Source organism: Phyllobates terribilis, unplaced genomic scaffold (assembly GCF_046119375.1).
Source record: "Phyllobates terribilis strain yellow unplaced genomic scaffold, ASM4611937v1 Scaffold_150__1_contigs__length_4496277, whole genome shotgun sequence".
NCBI lineage: Eukaryota > Metazoa > Chordata > Amphibia > Anura > Dendrobatidae > Phyllobates > Phyllobates terribilis.
In genome coordinates this window covers 3,356,126-3,379,019 of record NW_027362910.1, presented here as the reverse complement: position 1 = coordinate 3,379,019, position 22,894 = coordinate 3,356,126, and the positions used below count along the sequence as shown (strand labels likewise).

The following is a 22,894-nucleotide window of genomic DNA, read 5'->3' as shown; positions in this document are numbered from 1 at the left end:
TTAGTTTTTATGTTGGACTGCTCAGCTGACATAAAAAACGCGTGACCGTTGAATGATTGTAAGAAGTTTTTCCACACATTTAAGTCCGCCCGTAGCTGCCTGTTAATTCTGATTCAATAACTTGGCTTTGATGCCCCTTTTGTTGCGTGGGATAAACGACGAGAAAAAACCCTTTCGACTGGCATCACCCGGCTCGCAAACACGAGGAGGCCTAGTAACACTTGCATCTGCTGTAGTGTTTCTTTCCGTACTGCGCAAAATCCCTCGATCAGGTGTAGTGTTTTTTGTATGTTTTCCGTTGGGAGGCGGAACAACCTTGCTGAGGTGTCAATTTCGATGCCTAAGAATGACAGCTTTGTTGTGGGGCCTATGGTTTTTGTTGAGCATAATGGGACTTTAAACCGACGGGAGATGTTTGTGAATTCGTTAAGTAATGATTGGCATTGCTTTGAATCTTTGGGTCCGACAAATAGGAAGTCATCTAGGTAATGTGTGACAGACCTATTGCCGCTTTCGTACCTCAGCACCCATTCTAGGAAGGAACTGAATAGTTCGAAGTAATAATAAGATATTGAACAACCCATTGGGAGACAAGTGTCGTAGAAGTAGTCGTTGTCCTCTTGGCATCCCAACAGGTGGTAGCAATCTGGGTGTACCAGTAGTAGGCGAAAGGCGGATTCTATGTCGGATTTAGCGAGCTGCGCTCCAGGCCCTGCATCGTGTACTAACATTACTGCTCTGTGGAAGGACGCGTAGGAGACTGAGGCGTCTTCAGACGAAATAACATCATTCACAGACTCTCCTTTTAGGTAAGAAAAATGATGGATAAGCCGGAATGAACCTGGCTCTTTTTTGGGAATTATTCCCAGAGGGGAAACTCTTAGGTTACTGAATGGTGGTGTTGGGAAAGGGTCCGCAACTCTGCCTAGAGCTACTTCTTTTTGTATTTTTTGCCTAAGTATTTGGGGGTGATCTCTTGCAGATTTAAGGTTATTTGCAAAGGTAGGCGATTTATTAAATTTGAAAGGGATGAAAAACCGTATGTGAAACCAAAATGTAACTGCCCCGCCGCGCCTTTCTTAGGATATTGGTCTAGCCAGGGGCCCCTCGCTTTTACGCTCACTGGGGTCCTTGGATTCTGACTGTGGGAGTTTAATTGATAATTTGCTTGCGGGACGAGAACATCTTGCCGCGGGGTGGGCTCCTCCGCAGGCTGAGCATTCATGCTTGTATCTGCTTAAGGCGTAAAAACGACAGTGTCCCTCGTTAAACTGCCAGCAGGCCCCTGGTCTACGTACGACCACTGAATTTTGACCTGCTGTTGCCGGTTGTCCACTAGCCGTTGTTGGAAAGGGATGGTTTTTCTGTGACAGCATTAGTCGCAACCATACGTCTGTAGCTTTTACCCCCCCCCCAGCCTTGCTGTGGTTGCAGGGCCAACCGCCTCCGGAACTCTTCGTCGTAGCGCCACAATGCTGAACCGCCGTGGGCTTTGTATGAGTTATACACCGTATCCTGGTATATGAATAGTTCCGAGCAGCGTTCCGGATGCTTTTGGCCCATAACGCAACCCAGGACAGAAAATGCCTGTAACCAGTTACTCATTGTCTTTGCAACCTTTTGTCTGTTTCTGTCGACTGGTCTGTCGGCTACCTTTCTTTCTTTGTCTATAGTATGTTGGTCCGTGGATACTAGGGAACAAATGTCGATGTAGTCATTATTCCATATTTTAATTCTTGTTTCCTCGTCTATGTGTGAACCCATTGAACTAATCCCGCAAAAGAATGCGTCCTTGTGTACGCTGGCTAATGGTGGAGTTGTTTTCGTAGAATTATGTACCGCGCCTGGTGGGGCGGATAGTTGTTCGACTAGGGCCTTAAAGGCCACTATTAAGTTATTGTTATTATTTCCCATTTCAGTTATACTTATATTGCACTCACCCTTTCCTGCGGCTGGAGGAGGGACTCCGATGTGTAGAGGAACTCCGGCACCAGTCTTGCTCGGGGTGATCGGCGTGCCTCTGCTCGTAGACTTGCGTGAAATCGTTGCATCGTGCAGGCTGTAATCTCTGGAGGGTGTCATTGTATCATTTCTGTCCCCCAGAGAACGGGATCGGTGTAAGCGGCTATTGGTGCTTGACATCTCTGAAGTGGAGAATGGTGAGCGCCACCTTGAGGACCTTGACCTGTGACCCCTCCTGTGGGATGCCGATCTAAGCTTTGTTTGTGACGACCGCTTCCTTTGCCGGTGACTTGTGTGCAATGGTGTTGATCTGTCGTCGGAGGAACTACGGCGAGTTCGCCTGGAGCGAGTACGCCTGGTGTCTCTCTGTCCGTGAGGGTGTATGGGGGGTTCTGCGCCGTTTACCGGCGTCCTGCCAGGACATGTCAGTGCTATTTGTGGCCAGCTGGTGGGTGTCAGGGGAACATTAACTAATACATTTTCAGTCTGGTGTTGCGATGCTATAGCGGTGTCAAGTGCGTGCGTCGCTGCGCTATTATAGGGGTATATGGAGGAGGCGAGGATGAGCACTGAAGCGTTCAAGCTCCGCGTAGTGTCCATCAAGGGGTTATTGTTACTGTGAATGGGCAATAGATGGGCTGCGGTGATTACAGGGGCCGCCATGTCCCCTGGTTGTGTAGTGTCTTGTGTTCTGTTTTGGCCATTTTTTCTTTTATTTTTATTAAAGGGTTTTCTGCGGGGGAGTGTTTGGGGGGTTTGCAGAGCACCGCTCCTGGCAGAAGATTACCGTCTGCTCTGCCACAGCCCCTGCTGTATGTTGAGGGGGCGGGGACTGATTAAGAAGTGGCCGGCAGCTTCTTCTATGTGGCTGTGGCGTACTGTGCCTAAAGCGCTCTGGAGGGCGGGAGTGCTGGCTGGACCTCCCCTTTCCAGTGTGCGCCTCGGCAGGATGCAGAACGCGTGTGTGCTGGGGGGTGTGGGACAACGGGCTCGGTGTTGTTTCCAGCCCCAGCGGCGGGCACAAGCCCTGAATCTACTCTGCGCCCGCCGCCGAAGAAAGCCCCCACTCATTTATTAGCACAGCGGAGCCCTGCGCCCCCTGTGAGTGAGGCGCAGGGCCTGCCGCCGCATCAGTCGCAGCCTCCTGCTCTGCCCCACAGCATCCTGGACTGGGGGGCGTGGCCTGCAGGGTCACGTGCGGCAGGCCCTGACCCAGCACATGCGCATTGAGCGCTGCCGGCTCTGCAGCCACGCCTCCACAAGCGTGCCACTCTGGCCCCGAGGAGTTGCGCGCCCGCTCCCCTGAGCCGGCGCGCTCGGTGAACAGCTGCAGCTGCCCGCTTCCCTGCTCTGGTGTGCGCCCGCCGAACCGCCACAGCAGCCCGCTCTTCTGTGCCAGTGCACATTCTCCTCTTTGTCAAGAATGGATTTGGCTCTTGGAAATGAACTGATGCAGGGTCTTATATCTGACATCAGCTCCTGCCCAGAGCGCTATCCCATCATTCTCCTCTGTGTCTCCCTAAGCTTAATCTCCCAATGCAGATCAGACCCACAGGGAAATTAACCCCTTTTGGTTGCAAGTTATAGATCTTAAGGGGAAAATTGAGGGGGATATAAAGGAATACCTTGTAATTAATAAAAATACAACTTCTATTTTATATGTATGGGAAGCCATGAAGGCCCGACCTTAAAGGAATATTTATAAAAGAAATCTCAGCAGCTAAATCCCTTACTAAGCAGCAGGGTCGATTGGTGTTTCAGGAATTGGGAGATGCAGAGAGTGCGATGATTACAGATCCAACGCCGGCTGCGCAAAACAGAAAGCAGCTCAGGACCTGCTGAATCAGGGAACATTGCAGCTGCAGGAAGGAAGAAGCTGTTTCACAAGGTGCAATAATGTGAAGAGGGGGAAAAGCAGGTCACTTATATCTGTGATAGCTGCCACCCAGGGGGACTCGGCCTTTATATCCAGTCTGGAGACTAGGGAGGGTAATGTGGTACAGTCCACAGTGGACATACTGAAAGTGTTGGAGGAATAATATGCAAAACTGTATAGTTCTCAGGTTCAACCCTCAGAAGAACAGACCCAGACCTTCCTAGATAAAGCTCAGCTCCCGCTCCTTTCCTTAGACTCTCAGAATTTATTAGATGAACTACTTGATATAGAAGAGTTAAAATGGGCACTGAGCTCAATGGCCAACGATAAAGCATCGGGAATGGACGGTCTTCCAGTGGAAGAATATAACAGATATAAGGAAGTATTACTACCAGCATTATTGGAGGTATACAATTCGAAGGAGGATCATTGCCACATCCATGCATGAAGCCATAATTACAGTGTTACCTAAACAAGACAAAGACCCCAGCTTGCTGGCATCCTATAGACTCATCTCTCTTTTAACAGTAGACGTCAAACTTCTTGCTAGCAGACTCTCAAAAGTAATCTCAATAATACACCCCGATCAGTCTGGGTTTATGCTTGATATGTCTACTACGATCAATCTCAGAAAGCTTTATATTAATATACAAGCAAGGGCTGATAATATTGGTCAAAGGGGGATCCTGTCATTGGACGCTGCTAAGGCCTTTGACAGTGTACAGTCATGGCCAAAAGTATTGAGAATGACACCAAAATTATATTTTCACATGATCTGCTGGCCTCTGCTTTTTATTAGTGTTTGTCTGATGTTTATATCACATACAGAAATATAATTGCAATCATATTATGAGTACCAATAGGTTATATTGACAGTTAGAATAAGTTAATGCAGCAAGTCAATATTTGCAGTGTTGCCCCTTCTTCTTCAAGACCTCTGTAATTCTCCCTGGCATGCTCTCAATCAACTTTTGGACCAAATCCTGACTGATAGCAGTCCATTCTTGCATAATCAATGCTTGCATTTTGCCAGAATTTGTTGGTTTTTGTTTGTCCACCCGTCTCTTGATGATTGACCACAAGTTCTCAATGGGATTAAGATCTGGGGAGTTTCCAGGCCATGGACCCAAAATCTCTATGTTTTGTTCCATGAGCCATTTAGTTATCACCTTTGCTTTATGGCAAGGTGCTCCATCATGCTGGAAAAGGCATTGTTGGGCGCCAAACTGCTCTTGGACGGTTGGGAGAAGTTGCTCTTGGAGGACATTCTGGTACCATTCTTTATTCATGGCTGTGTTTTTAGGCAAGACTGTGAGTGAGCCGATTCCCTTGGCTGAGAAGCAACCCCACACATGAATGGTTTCAGGATGCTTTACAGTTGGCATGAGACAAGACTGGTGGTAGCGCTCACCTCTTCTTCTCCGAATAAGCTGTTTTCCAGATGTCCCAAACAATCGAAAAGGGGATTCATCAGAGAAAATGACTTTGCCCCAGTCCTCAGCAGTCCACTCCCTATACCTTTTGCAGAATATCAGTCGGTCCCTGATGTTTTTTCTGGAGAGAAGTGGCTTCTTTGCTGCCCTCCTTGAAACCAGTGCGTGCAGAAGCACTCACACCAGCCTGCTGCCATTCCTGACCAACCTCGGCACTGCTGGTAGTCCGATCCCGCAGCTGAAACAGTTTTAAGATACGGTCCCGGCGCTTGCTGGTCTTTCTTGGGCGCCCTGGAGCCTTTTTGACAACAATGAAAGCTCTCTCCTTGAAGTTCATGATGATGCGATAGATTGTTGACTGAGGTGCAATCTTTGTAGCTGCGATACTCTTCCCTGTTAGGCCATTTTTGTGCAGTGCAATGATGGCTGCACGTGTTTCTTTAGAGATAACCATGGTTAACTGAAGAGAAACAATGATACCAAGAACCAGCCTCCTTTTAAAGTGTCCAGTGATGTCATTCTTACTTAATCATGACTGATTGATCGCCAGCCCTGTCCTCATCAACACCCACACCTGTGTTAATGGATCAATCACTAAAACGATGTTAGCTGCTCCTTTTAAGGCAGGACTGCAATGATGTTGAAATGTGTTTTGGGGGTTAAAGTTCATTTTCTGGGCAAATATTGACTTTTCAAGTACAGTAATTGCTGTTAAGCTGATCACTCTTTGACATTCAGGAGTATATGCAAATTGCCATTACAAAAAATGAAGCAGTAAACTTTGGAAAAATTACTATTTGTCTCATTCTCAATACTTTTGGCCATGACTGTAGAATGGCAATATTTGTGAGCTACATTGTGGCAGATGGACAAATTTATATAATGGGTGCAATTGCTTTATTCGGACTCAAATGCCAAAATAAGAGCGAATGGCTCTATGGCTAATCGATTTTTGTTGCACAGAGGTACAAGACAAGGGTGCCCCCTGTCTCTCATTGTTTTCAATAGCAACTGAACCTCTTGTGGCAGTAATTAGTAAAATGTCGGAGATAAATGGATTTAAATATGGGACCAAGGAAGAGAAGGTAGCATTGTTTGCCGATGATTTACGATTATTCCTTGGGGATGCTCGGGGGTCTCTGGAGAGCATGATGGCGACTATCTCTAGCTGACTTATTCCTTCCAAAGACCATACTAAGGACTAGGGAGCACTTAATACGGGTGGAGAAATGGACATACTGGCAAACAGGAAAGAGAAAGGAAAATTCAAAAAAATGGGGATGATCACCATAATTACAATAAAATGGCGAGGTTCCAGCAGACTGACTGATACGACTGTTAGGCCACGGCCCCACTATCAGTATTTGGTCAGTATTTTTTCTCAGGAGTGGGAGCCAAAACCAGGAGAGGAACAATCCGAGAAAAGGTACAATAGAAACAAGTCACCAATTCTGCATTTATCACCCACTCCTGGTTTTGGCTCCCACTCCTGAGAAAAAATACTGACCGAATACTAACAGTGGGGCCGTGGCCTTAAAGGCAAACTCAGCAAGAAGTAAGAATGAAATCACAACAAAACACTGAGCTGCAACAAAACACCTTAAAATTTGTTACAGAGATTGATTAGTCCTTTCTTTCTGACCATTGGTTTCAGGGTGGTAGGCTCAGGAAAATAAATGAATTCCCAGTTTATTACAAAAATCTCTGCAGAATTTGAAGACAAATTGCACTCCCCTATCAAACACAGTGTTAAGAAGAATCCTATGTAGCCTTACTTTATGAGAAATAAAAAACCTGGAGAACGTCTCTGCATTAGGTAATCCTCTGACAAAGGAACAAAATGAGCCCGTTTAATGAATCAGTCAACAACCACCCAAAGTCTTCCCACCAGACAGAGGCAAATCTGTGATGAAATCCATGGACAGATGAGTCCACTGTCTTTCTGGAATTGCAATGGAGCCAATACTCTAACCGATGGTCCAGATGGATGGAGTGGAGGATGGCTGGTTGATGGACACCCCATGCAAACATGGCTACGGCGCTAACAAGGAGGAGGTGGAGTAATGTTTTGGGCTGGAATCATGGGGAGAGAGATTGTCGGCCCCTTTAGGATCCCTGAAGGGGTAAAGATGAACTCCATAATGTATGTTGAGTTTCTCAAACAGCACTTCCTTCCATGGTTCAAGAAGAAGAACCGTGCATTCCGCAGCAAGATCATTTTCATGCATGATAATGCCCCGTCTCATGCTGCACATAACACATCTGCATCTCTGGCTGATATGGGCATAAAAGAGGACAAACTTATGGTGTGGCACCCATGCTCCCCTGACCTCAACCCCATTGAGAACCTCTGGAGCATCATCAAAAGGAGTGTCTATGATGGCGGGAGGCAGTTCACATCTAAGCAACAGCTCTGGGAGGGTATTCTGTCCTCATGCAAAACAATTGAAGCAGAAACCATCCAAAACCTGACAAATTCAATGGACGAGAGAATTCAGAAGCTCCTTTCGAACAAGCGGTCCTATGTGCAAATGTTACATCACCTAGAATAAAGTTTTGAGTTGAAAACTGTTTGATTTCAGTTTGTAATAACCTGCTAATGCTTAGAATTTCAAAAATTACTATTTTTTTGTTCTTTATTAAAATGAAAAGGTTGAAAACTCTGCTGTGCATAATAATTTGGAACATGCATTTTGAGTGCAGTTTGAGTTTTTTATTTTTTTAAAAATATACTGTTATCATAGGCAGTTTGTACAAAAACCTTTCAATTGTACTCTAATAGTTATTTGACTGGAAAATTACAATGACTGCAATTCATATAGGTAATTTGGGAAAATCTGAGAAAATATTATTTGCATAATAATTTGGAACACAGTGTAGTTGGCGAATCCTACAAAATGTTGCAACACTTTCAGGTCAATAAGTTGGACCCAATCTATTATGGCTTTCACATTCCCAGGATCCATCGTAAACCCATCAGCCGATAAAATGATCCCCGGGAATGAAATTTCCTGAACAGAAAAAAAAAAAACATTTCATCAAGATAAATCAGAAGAAATCTCCCAATGTAATCAGAAAAATATCATTCAGAAAGTTGTGAAATCCAGTTGGTGCATTGGAGAATCCAAAGGGCAGGAGAAGATTATCGAATAAAACCTCAGCACCGTACACCTCGTACACGCGCGGCTCCGAATACCTCGTAAACACGCGGCTCCGCTCCGTATACCTCGTACACACGCGGCTCCGCTCCGTATACCTTGTACACACGTGGCTCCGCTCCGTATACCTCGTACACACACGGCTTGGCTCCGTACACCTCGCACACACGCGGTTACGCTCTGTACACCTCGCACACACACGGCTCCGCTCCGTACACGCGCGGCTCTGTATACCTCATACACACGCAGCTCCGCTCCGTACACCTCGTACACGCGGCACTGCTTCGTACACCTCGTACACACGTGGCTCCGCTCTGTACACCTCGTACACACACGGGTCCGCTCCGTACACCTCGTACACTCGCGGCTCCGCTCCGTACACCTCGTACACGCGCAGCTCCGCTCCGTACACCTCGTACACGCGCGGCTCTGCTCCGTACACCTCGTACACGCGCGCGCTCTGCTCCGTACACCTCGTACACGCGCGGCTCTGCTACATCCACACTGTAAACCCCTCCTGACCCCACACATAAACTTCAGCTCATCCAGCACCATGACAACCAGCACAGCAGAGTCCTGCATCCACTGAGGCCCCTGATCATGTGACCCCTGACTCCTCCCCTCCTGTGACCTCATCACAGCTCCTGTGCGCACACAACAGCCATATATGTGGTGGCGGCTCTGCAGGTGGAGGTATGTGGAGACCCCATTACTGGGGCAGGGGGCATTAACCCCTTCAGCACGGAGGCTCTTTGGGGGTCTTGTGTTGCCCCTTTATAAGAATCATAAGGTTTCTGTTCTGTTTCCTGTGATAGATACATACGACCCAACTATGGAGACAGGAAGGGAGGAAACATATTGTTCTCATAGTACAGGACCCCCACAGTCTAATGCCCCCATTATGCCCCTTATGCAGGATGTATGATGCCCCCCACACAGTGTAATGCCCCCATTATGCCCCTTATGCAGGATGTATGATGCCCCCACACAGTACTTTAATGAGAAAAAAATGAGTTTTTTAGAATTTACCTAATGGCTGCAATGAAACAGAGTGAAAAATGTAATACTTTCCGTACCCCCTGTATATGTATGTCCCTTATCCTGGGCCTCAACCTAGTATATGTCCCCCGTTCTGCCTCTGTTCTATAGTGTATAGAAAAAAATAAACTATTACACTCACCAGGGGCGAATATAGAAGTGATGGGGCCCCATAACAGAAGTATAATTCACAGTCCATAGTCCGTACATCTAGCGTAATGCAAAGCCCATGGTCCGTACATGTAGTCTAATGCACAGCCCATAATCCTCCATACAGTATAATGCACAGCCCATAGTTCATACATGTAGTTTAATGCACAGCCCATAATCCTCCATACAGTATAATGCACAGCCCATAGTCATCCATGTAGTATTCTGCACAGCCCATAGTCTGTACATGTAGCATAATGCACAGCCCATGGTCCGTACATGTAGCGTAATGCACAGCCCATGGTCCGTACATGTAGTGTAATGCACAGCGCATAGTCCACACATATAATATAATACACAGCCCACAGTCATCCATGTAGTATAATGCACAGCCCATACTCATATATGTAGTATAATGCACATCCCATACTCATATATGTAGTATAATGCCCATCCCATACTCATATATGTAGTATAATGCACATCCCATACTCATACATGTAGTATAATGCACAGCCCATGGTCCGTACATGTAGCGTAATGCACAGCCCATGGTCCGTACATGTAGTGTAATGCACAGCCCATACTCATACATGTAGTATAATGCACAGCCCACAGTCATCCATGTAGTATAATGCACAGCCCATAGTCCATACATGTAGTATAATGCACAGCTCATGGTCCATACATGTAGTATAATGCAGAGCCCATAGTCCATACATGTAGTATAATGCACAGCCCACAGTCATCCATGTAGTATAATGCACAGCCCATACTCATCCATGTAGTATAATGCACAGCCCACACTCATACATGTTGTATAATGCACAGCCCATACTCATACATGTAATATAATGCACAGCCCATACTCATACATGTAGTATAATGCACAGCTCATACTCATACATGTAGTATAATGCACAGCCCATACTCATACATGTAGTATAATGCACAGCCCATACTCATACATGTAGTATAATGCACAGCCCATACTCATACATGTAGTATAATGCACAGCCCATAGTCCATACATGTAGTATAATGCACAGCCCATAGTCCATACATGTAGTATAATGCACAGCCGATACTCATACATGTAGTATAATGCACAGCCCATACTCATACATGTAGTATAATGCACAGCCCATACTCATACATGTAGTTTAATGCACAGCCCATATTCATACATGTAGTATAATGCACAGCCCATGGTCCATACATGTAGTGTAATGCACAGTCCATACTCTTACATGTAGTATAATGCACAGCCCATATTCATACATGTAGAATAATGCACAGCCCAAGGTCCATACATGTAGTATAATGCACAGCCCATACTCATACATGTAGTTTAATGCACAGCCCATATTCATACATGTAGTATAATGCACAGCCCATGGTCCATACATGTAGTGTAATGCACAGTCCATACTCATACATGTAGTATAATCCACAGTCCATACTCATACATGTAGTATAATGCACAGCCCATATTCATACATGTAGTATAATGCACAGCCCATGGTCCATACATGTAGTGTAATGCACAGTCCATAGTCCATACATGTAGTATAATGCACAACCCACAGTCATCCATGTAGTATAATGCACAGCCCACACTCATACATGTTGTATAATGCGCAGCCCATACTCGTACATGTAGTATAATGCACAACCCATACTCATACATGTAGTTTAATGCACAGCCCATAGTCATACATGTAGTATAATGCACAGCCCATACTCATACATGTAGTATAATGCACAGCCCATAGTTCATACATGTAGTATAATGCACAGCCCATAGTTCATACATGTAGTATAATGCACAGCCCACACTCATACATGTAGTATAATGCACAGCCCATGGTCCATACATGTAGTATAATGCACAGCCCACAGTCATCTATGTAGTATAATGCACAGCCGATACTCATGCATGTAGTATAATGCACAGCCCACAGTCATCCATGTAGTATAATGCACAGCCCATACTCATAGATGTAGTATAATGCACAGCCCATAGTCCATACATGTAGTATAATGCACAGCCCATGTTGCATACATGTAGTATAATGCACAGCCCACACTCTTACATGTAGTATAATGCACAGCCCACAGTCATCCATGTAGTATAATGCACAGCCCACAGTCCAAACATGTAGTATAATGCACAGCCCACACTTACATGTAGTATAATGCACAGCCCATAGTCATCCATGTAGTATAATGCACAGCCCACAGTCATCCATGTAGTATAATGCACAGCCCACAGTCATCCATGTAGTATAATGCACAGCCCACAGTCATCCATGTAGTATAATGCACAGCCCACAGTCATCCATGTAGTATAATGCACAGCCCATACTCATACATGTAGTATAATGCACAGCCCATAGTCATCCATGTAGTATAATGCACAGCCCACAGTCATCCATGTAGTATAATGCACAGCCCATACTCATAGATGTAGTATAATGCACAGCCCATAGTCCATACATGTAGTATAATGCACAGCCCATGGTGCATACATGTAGTATAATGCACAGCCTATAGTCATCCATGTAGTATAATGCACAGCCCATAGTCATCCATGTAGTATAATGCACAGCCCATACTCATAGATGTAGTATAATGCACAGCCCATAGTCCATACATGTAGTATAATGCACAGCCCATAGTCCATACATGTGGTATAATGCACAGCCCATACTCGTACATGTAGTATAATGCACAGCCCACACTCATGCATGTAGTATAATGCACAGCCCATAGTCATCCATGTAGTATAATGCACAGACCACAGTCCATACATGTAGTATAATGCACAGCCCATAGTCCATACATGTAGTATAATGCACAGCCGATAGTCCATACATGTGGTCTAATGCACAGCCCATACTCGTACATGTAGTATAATGCACAGCCCACACTCATGCATGTAGTATAATGCACAGCCCACAGTCATCCATGTAGTATAATGCACAGACCACAGTCCATACATGTAGTATAATGCACAGCCCATAGTCCATACATGTAGTATAATGCACAGCCCATAGTCCGTACATGTAGTATAATGCACAGCCCATAGTCCGTACATGTAGTATAATGCACAGCCCACAGTCATCCATGTAGTATAATGCACAGCCCATACTCATACATGTAGTATAATGCACAGCCCATAGTCATCCATGTAGTATAATGTACAGCCCATAGTCCATACATGTAGTATAATGCACAGCCCACACTCATACATGTAGTATAATGCACAGCCCATAGTCATCCATGTAGTATAATGTACAGCCCACACTCTTACATGTAGTATAATGCACAGCCCATACTCTTACATGTAGTATAATGCACAGCCCATACTCATACATGTAATATAATGCACAGCCCATAGTCCATACATGTAGTATAATGCACAGCCCACACTCATACATGTAGTATAATGCACAGCCCATATTCATCCATGTAGTATAATGTACAGCCCACACTCTTACATGTAGTATAATGCACAGCCCATACTCTTACATGTAGTATAATGCACAGCCCATACTCATACATGTAATATAATGCACAGCCCATAGTCCGTACATGTAGTATAATGCACAGCCCATAGTCTTACATGTAGTATAATGCACAGCCCATACTCATACATGTAGTATAATGCACAGCCCATGGTCCGTACATGTAGTATAATGCACAGCCCATAGTCCATACATGTAGTATAATGCACAGCCCATACTCATACATGTAGTATAATGCACAGCCCATACTCATACATGTAGTATAATGCACAGCCCATGGTCCGTACATGTAGTATAATGCACAGCCCATACTCGTACATGTAGTATAATGCACAGCCCACACTCATGCATGTAGTATAATGCACAGCCCACAGTCATCCATGTAGTATAATGCACAGACCACAGTCCATACATGTAGTATAATGCACAGCCCATAGTCCATGCATGTAGTATAATGCACAGCCCATAGTCCGTACATGTAGTATAATGCACAGCCCACAGTCATCCATGTAGTATAATGCACAGCCCATACTCATACATGTAGTATAATGCACAGCCCATAGTCATCCATGTAGTATAATGTACAGCCCATAGTCCATACATGTAGTATAATGCACAGCCCACACTCATACATGTAGTATAATGCACAGCCCATACTCATACATGTAGTATAATGCACAGCCCATAGTCATCCATGTAGTATAATGTACAGCCCATAGTCCATACATGTAGTATAATGCACAGCCCACACTCATACATGTAGTATAATGCACAGCCCATAGTCATCCATGTAGTATAATGTACAGCCCACACTCTTACATGTAGTATAATGCACAGCCCATACTCTTACATGTAGTATAATGCACAGCCCATACTCATACATGTAATATAATGCACAGCCCATAGTCCATACATGTAGTATAATGCACAGCCCACACTCATACATGTAGTATAATGCACAGCCCATATTCATCCATGTAGTATAATGTACAGCCCACACTCTTACATGTAGTATAATGCACAGCCCATACTCTTACATGTAGTATAATGCACAGCCCATACTCATACATGTAATATAATGCACAGCCCATAGTCCGTACATGTAGTATAATGCACAGCCCATAGTCTTACATGTAGTATAATGCACAGCCCATACTCATACATGTAGTATAATGCACAGCCCATGGTCCGTACATGTAGTATAATGCACAGCCCATAGTCCATACATGTAGTATAATGCACAGCCCATACTCATACATGTAGTATAATGCACAGCCCATACTCATACATGTAGTATAATGCACAGCCCATGGTCCGTACATGTAGTATAATGCACAGCCCATGGTCCGTACATGTAGTATAATGCACAGCCCATAGTCCACACATGTAGTATAATGCACAGCCCATAGTCCATACATGTAGTATAATGCACAGCCCATAGTCATACATGTAGTATAATGCACAGCCCATGGTCCGTACATGTAGTATAATGCACAGCCCACAGTCATCCATGTAGTATAATGCACAGCCCATACTCATACATTTAGTGTAATGCACAGCCCATATTCATACATGTAGTGTAATGCACAGCCCATGGTCCATACATGTAGTGTAATGCACAGTCCATAGTCCATACATGTAGTGTAATGCACAGTCCATAGTCCATACATGTAGTATAATGCACAGCCCATAGTCATCCATGTAGTATAATGCACAGCCCATAATCATCCATGTATTATAATGCACAGCCCATAGTCATCCATGTAGTATAATGCACAGCCCATAATCATCCATGTAGCATAATGCACAGCCCATACTCATACATGTAGTATAATGCACAGCCCATGGTCCATACATGTAGTATAATGCACAGCCCATACTCATACATGTACTATAATGCACAGCCCATAGTCATACATGTAGTATAATGCACAGCCCACACTCATACATATAGTATAATGCACAGCCCATGGTCCGTACATGTAGTATAATGCACAGCCCATAGTTATCCATGTAGTATAATGCACAGCCCACAGTCATGCATGTAGTATAATGCACAGCCCATAGTCATCCATGTAGTATAATGCACAGGCCATAGTCATCCATGTAGTATAATGCACAGCCCATGATCATCCATGTATTATAATGCACAGCCCATACTCATACATGTAGTATAATGCACAGCCCATACTCATATATGTAGTATAATGCACAGCCCTCAATTATCCATGTAGTATAATGCACAGCCCATAGTCATCCATGTAGTATAATGCACAGCCCATAGTCATACATGTAGTATAATGCACAGCCCACAGTCATCCATGTAGTATAATGCACAGCCCATACTCATACATGTAGTGTAATGCACAGCCCATAGTCATCCATGTAGTATAATGCACAGCCCACACTCATACATGTAGTATAATGCACAGCCCATACTCATACATGTAGTGTAATGCACAGCCCACAGTCATCCATGTAGTATAATGCACAGCCCACACTCTTACATGTAGTGTAATGCACAGCCCATAGTCATACATGTAGTATAATGCACAGCCCACAGTCATCCATGTAGTATAATGCACAGCCCACAGTCATCCATGTAGTATAATGCACAGCCCACAGTCATCCATGTAGTATAATACACAGCCCATAGTCATCCATGTAGTTTAATGCACAGCCCACAGTTATCCATGTAGTATAATGCACAGCCCATAATCCTCCATACAGTATAATGCACAGCCCATAGTCATCCATGTAGTATAATGCACAGCCCACAGTTCGTACATGTAGTATAATGCACAGCCATAGTCATACATGTAGTATAATGCACAGCCCACACTCTTACATGTAGTATAATGCACAGCCCATAGTCATACATGTAGTATAATGCACAGCCCATAGTCCGTACATGTAGTATAATGCACAGCCCATAGTCATACATGTAGTATAATGCACAGCCCATAGTCATCCATGTAGTATAATGCACAGCCCATACTCATACATGTAGTATAATGCACAGCCCATAGTCCATACATGTAGTATAATGCACAGCTCATAGTCCATACATGTAGTATAATGCACAGCCCACACTCATACATGTAGTATAATGCACAGCCCACACTCTTACATGTAGTATAATGCACAGCCCATACTCATACATGTAGTATAATGCACAGCCCATGGTCCGTACATGTATTACAATGCACAGCCCATAGTCATCCATGTAGTATAATGCACAGCCCATGATCATCCATGTATTATAATGCACAGCCCATACTCATACATGTAGTATAATGCACAGCCCTCAATTATCCATGTAGTATAATGCACAGCCCATAGTCATCCATGTAGTATAATGCACAGCCCATAGTCATATATGTAGTATAATGCACAGCCCACAGTCATCCATGTAGTATAATGCACAGCCCACAGTCATCCATGTAGTATAATGCACAGCCCATACTGATACATGTAGTGTAATGCACAGCCCACAGTCATCCATGTAGTATAATGCACAGCCCACACTCTTACATGTAGTGTAATGCACAGCCCATAGTCATCCATGTAGTATAATGCACAGCCCACAGTCATCCATGTAGTATAATGCACAGCCCATAGTCCATACATGTAGTATAATGTACAGCCCATAGTCCATACATGTAGTATAATGCAGAGCCCATAGTCATCTATGTAGTATAATGCACAGCCCACACTCTTACATGTAGTATAATGCACAGCCCACACTCATACATGTAGTATAATGCACAGCCCATAGTCCATACATGTAGTATAATGCACAGCCCATACTCATACATGTAGTATAATGCACAGCCCATGGTCCGTACATGTAGTATAATGCACAGCCCACAGTCATCCATGTAGTATAATGCACAGCCCATAGTCATACATGTAGTATAATGCACAGCCCATACTCATACATTTAGTGTAATGCACAGCCCATATTCATACATGTAGTGTAATGCACAGCCCATGGTCCATACATGTAGTGTAATACACAGTCCATAGTCCATACATGTAGTATAATGCACAGCCCATAGTCATCCATGTAGTATAATGCACAGCCCATACTCATACATGTAGTATAATGCACAGCCCATAATCATCCATGTATTATAATGCACAGCCCATAGTCATCCATGTAGTATAATGCACAGCCCATAATCATCCATGTAGCATAATGCACAGCCCATACTCATACATGTAGTATAATGCACAGCCCATGGTCCATACATGTAGTATAATGCACAGCCCATACTCATACATGTACTATAATGCACAGCCCATAGTCATACATGTAGTATAATGCACAGCCCACACTCATACATATAGTATAATGCACAGCCCATGGTCCGTACATGTAGTATAATGCACAGCCCATAGTTATCCATGTAGTATAATGCACAGCCCACAGTCATGCATGTAGTATAATGCACAGCCAATAGTCATCCATGTAGTATAATGCACAGCCCATAGTCATCCATGTAGTATAATGCACAGCCCATGATCATCCATGTATTATAATGCACAGTCCATACTCATACATGTAGTATAATGCACAGCCCATACTCATATATGTAGTATAATGCACAGCCCTCAATTATCCATGTAGTATAATGCACAGCCCATAGTCATCCATGTAGTATAATGCACAGCCCATAGTCATACATGTAGTATAATGCACAGCCCATAGTCATACATGTAGTATAATGCACAGCCCACAGTCATCCATGTAGTATAATGCACAGCCCACAGTCATCCATGTAGTATAATGCACAGCCCATACTCATACATGTAGTGTAATGCACAGCCCATAGTCATCCATGTAGTATAATGCACAGCCCATACTCATACATGTAGTGTAATGCACAGCCCACACTCTTACATGTAGTATAATGCACAGCCCACACTCTTACATGTAGTGTAATGCACAGCCCATAGTCATACGTGTAGTATAATGCACAGCCCACAGTCATCCATGTAGTATAATGCACAGCCCACAGTCATCCATGTAGTATAATGTAAAGCCCATAGTCCATACATGTAGTATAATGCACAGCCCACAGTCATCCATGTAGTATAATACACAGCCCATAGTCATCCATGTAGTATAATGCACAGCCCACAATTATCCATGTAGTATAATGCACAGCCCATAATCCTCCATGCAGTATAATGCACAGCCTATAGTCATCCATGTAGTATAATGCACAGCCTATAGTCATCCATGTAGTATAATGCACAGCCCACAGTTCGTACATGTAGTATAATGCACAGCCATAGTCATACATGTAGTATAATGCACAGCCCACACTCTTACATGTAGTATAATGCACAGCCCATAGTCATACATGTAGTATAATGCACAGCCCATAGTCCGTACATGTAGTATAATGCACAGCCCACACTCTTACATGTAGTATAATGCACAGCCCACACTCTTACATGTAGTATAATGCACAGCCCATAGTCATACATGTAGTATAATGCACAGCCCATAGTCATCCATGTAGTATAATGCACAGCCCATACTCATACATGTAGTATAATGCACAGCCCATAGTCCATACATGTAGTATAATGCACAGCTCATAGTCCATACATGTAGTATAATGCACAGCCCACACTCATACATGTAGTATAATGCACAGCCCACACTCTTACATGTAGTATAATGCACAGCCCATACTCATACATGTAGTATAATGCACAGCCCATACTCATACATGTAGTATAATGCACAGCCCATGGTCCGTACATGTAGTATAATGAACAGCCCATAGTTATCCATGTAGTATAATGCACAGCCCACAGTCATGCATGTAGTATAATGCACAGCCCACAGTCATGCATGTAGTATAATGCACAGCCCATAGTCATCCATGTAGTATAATGCACAGCCCATAGTCATCCATGTAGTATAATGCACAGCCCATGATCATCCATGTATTATAATGCACAGCCCATAGTCATCCATGTAGTATAATGCACAGCCCATGATCATCCATGTATTATAATGCACAGCCCATACTCATACATGTAGTATAATGCACAGCCCTCAATTATCCATATAGTATAATGCACAGCCCATAGTCATCCATGTAGTATAATGCACAGCCCATAGTCATCCATGTAGTATAATGCACAGCCCACAGTCATCCATGTAGTATAATGCACAGCCCACAGTCATCCATGTAGTATAATGCACAGCCCATACTCATACATGTAGTGTAATGCACAGCCCATAGTCATCCATGTAGTATAATGCACAGCCCATACTCATACATGTAGTGTAATGCACAGCCCACAGTCATCCATGTAGTATAATGCACAGCCCACACTCTTACATGTAGTGTAATGCACAGCCCATAGTCTTCCATGTAGTATAATGCACAGCCCACAGTCATCCATGTAGTATAATGCACAGCCCACAGTCATCCATGTAGTATAATGCACAGCCCATAGTCCATACATGTAGTATAATGCACAGCCCACAGTCATCCATGTAGTATAATACACAGCCCATAGTCATCCATGTAGTATAATGCACAGCCCACAGTTATCCATGTAGTATAATGCACAGCCCATAATCCTCCATACAGTATAATGCACAGCCCATAGTCATCCATGTAGTATAATGCACAGCCCACAGTTCGTACATGTAGTATAATGCACAGCCATAGTCATACATGTAGTATAATGCACAGCCCACACTCTTACATGTAGTATAATGCACAGCCCATAGTCATACATGTAGTATAATGCACAGCCCATAGTCCGTACATATAGTATAATGCACAGCCCACACTCTTACATGTAGTATAATGCACAGCCCATAGTCATCCATGTAGTATAATGCACAGCCCATAGTCATCCATGTAGTATAATGCACAGCCCATACTCATACATGTAGTATAATGCACAGCCCATAGTCCATACATGTAGTATAATGCACAGCTCATAGTCCATACATGTAGTATAATGCACAGCCCACACTCATACATGTAGTATAATGCACAGCCCATACTCATCCATGTAGTATAATCACAGCCCACACTCTTACATGTAGTATAATGCACAGCCCATACTCATACATGTAGTATAATGCACAGCCCATGGTCCGTACATGTAGTATAATGCACAGCCCATAGTTATCCATGTAGTATAATGCACAGCCCACAGTCATGCATGTAGTATAATGCACAGCCCATAGTCATCCATGTAGTATAATGCACAGCCCATAGTCATCCATGTAGTATAATGCACAGCCCATAGTCATACATGTAGTATAATGCACAGCCCATAGTTATCCATGTAGTATAATGCACAGCCCATAGTCATCCATGTAGTATAATGCACAGCCCACAGTTATCCATGTAGTATAATGCACAGCCCACAGTTATCCATGTAGTATAATGCACAGCCCATAGTTATCCATGTAGTATAATGCACAGCCCACAGTCATGCATGTAGTATAATGCACAGCCCATAGTCATCCATGTAGTATAATGCACAGCCCATAGTCATCCATGTAGTATAATGCACAGCCCATGATCATCCATGTATTATAATGCACAGCCCATAGTCATCCATGTAGTATAATGCACAGCCCATGATCATCCATGTATTATAATGCACAGCCCATACTCATACATGTAGTATAATGCACAGCCCATACTCATACATGTAGTATAATGCACAGCCCTCAATTATCCATGTAGTATAATGCACAGCCCATAGTCATCCATGTAGTATAATGCACAGCCCATAGTCATCCATGTAGTATAATGCACAGCCCATAGTCATCCATGTAGTATAATGCACAGCCCATAGTCATACATGTAGTATAATGCACAGCCCATAGTCATACATGTAGTATAATGCACAGCCCACAATTATCCATGTAGTATAATGCACAGCCCATAGTTATCCATGTAGTATAATGCACAGCCCACAGTCATGCATGTAGTATAATGCACAGCCCATAGTCATCCATGTAGTATAATGCACAGCCCATAGTCATCCATGTAGTATAATGCACAGCCCATAGTCATCCATGTAGTATAATGCACAGCCCATAGTCATCCATGTAGTATAATGCACAGCCCATAGTCATACATGTAGTATAATGCACAGCCCATAGTCATCCATGTAGTATAATGCACAGCCCATAGTCATACATGTAGTATAATGCACAGCCCATAGTCATACATGTAGTATAATGCCCAGTCCATAGTCCATACATGTAGTATAATGCACAGCCCATACTCTTACATGTAGTATAATGCACAGCCCATAGTCATACATGTAGTATAATGCACAGCCCAAAGTCATTCATGTAGTATAATGCACAGCCCATGATCATCCATGTATTACAATGCACAGCCCATAGTCATCCATGTAGTATAATGCACAGCCCATGATCATCCACGTATTATAATGCACAGCCCATACTCATACATGTAGTATAATGCACAGCCCATACTTATACATGTAGTATAATGCACAGCCCTCAATTATCCATGTAGTATAATGCACAGCCCATAGTCATCCATGTAGTATAATGCACAGCCCACAGTCATCCATGTAGTATAATACACAGCCCATAGTCATCCATGTAGTATAATGCACAGCCCACACTCTTACATGTAGTATAATGCACAGCCCATACTCATATATGTAGTATAATGCACATCCCATACTCATACATGTAGTATAATGCACAGCCCATAGTCCATACATGTAGTATAATGCACAGCCCACACTTTTACATGTAGTATAATGCACAGCCCATAGTCATACATGTAGTATAATGCACAGCCCATAGTCATACATGTAGTATAATGCACAGCCCACAGTCATCCATGTAGTATAATGCACAGCCCATACTCATACATGTAGTATAATGCACAGCCCATAGTCCATACATGTAGTATAATGCACAGCCCATAGTCCATACATGTAGTATAATGCACAGCCCACACTCATCCATGTAGTATAATGCACAGCCCACACTCTTACATGTAGTATAATGCACAGCCCATAGTCCATACATGTAGTATAATGCACAGCCCATAGTCATCCATGTAGTATAATGCACAACCCATAGTCCATCCAAGTAGTATAATGCACAGCCCATAGTCCATACATGTAGTATAATGCACAGCCCATAGTCATCCATGTAGTATAATGCACAGCCCATAGTCCATACATGTAGTATAATGCACAGCCCATAGTCCATACATGTAGTATAATGCACAGCCCACAGTCATCCATGTAGTATAATGCACAGCCCACAGTCATACATGTAGTATAATGCACAGCCCATAGTCCACACATGTAGTATAATGCACAACCCATAGTCCATACAGTATAATGCACAGCCCACACTCATACATGTAGTATAATGCACAGCACACACTCTTACATGTAGTATAATGCACAGCCCATAGTCCATACATGTAGTATAATGCACAGCCCATAGTCCATACATGTAGTATAATGCACAGCCCACAGTCATCTGTGTAGTATAATGCACAGCCCATAGTCCATACATGTAGTATAATGCACAGCCCACAGTCATCCATGTAGTATAATGCACAGCCCATAGTCCACACATGTAGTATAATGCACAGCCCACACTCATACATGTAGTATAATGCACAGCACACACTCTTACATGTAGTATAATGCACAGCCCATAGTCCATACATGTAGTATAATGCA

The 22,894-nt window shown here is 43.5% G+C and overlaps 1 protein-coding gene across 3 annotated transcripts in view; it reads left to right on the top strand.

The window, feature by feature from the left end:
• LOC141206942 (uncharacterized) overlaps positions 1 to 22,894 on the top strand; it is a 187,829-nt gene that overhangs the window by 29,831 nt on the left and 135,104 nt on the right. Inside the window, exon 9 of one of the 3 annotated variants that reach the window (XM_073664312.1) lies at positions 6,926 to 7,786. The exons of 1 other annotated variant lie outside the window; for it this stretch is intronic. In XM_073664312.1, the coding sequence (XP_073520413.1) occupies positions 6,926 to 6,933 (8 nt within the window). In that variant the 3' untranslated portion in view covers positions 6,934 to 7,786. Of the gene's footprint in view, positions 1 to 3,723; positions 4,208 to 6,925; positions 7,787 to 22,894 lie in introns of those variants that run through there. One more of the 3 variants, XM_073664311.1, reaches the window with a different exon arrangement.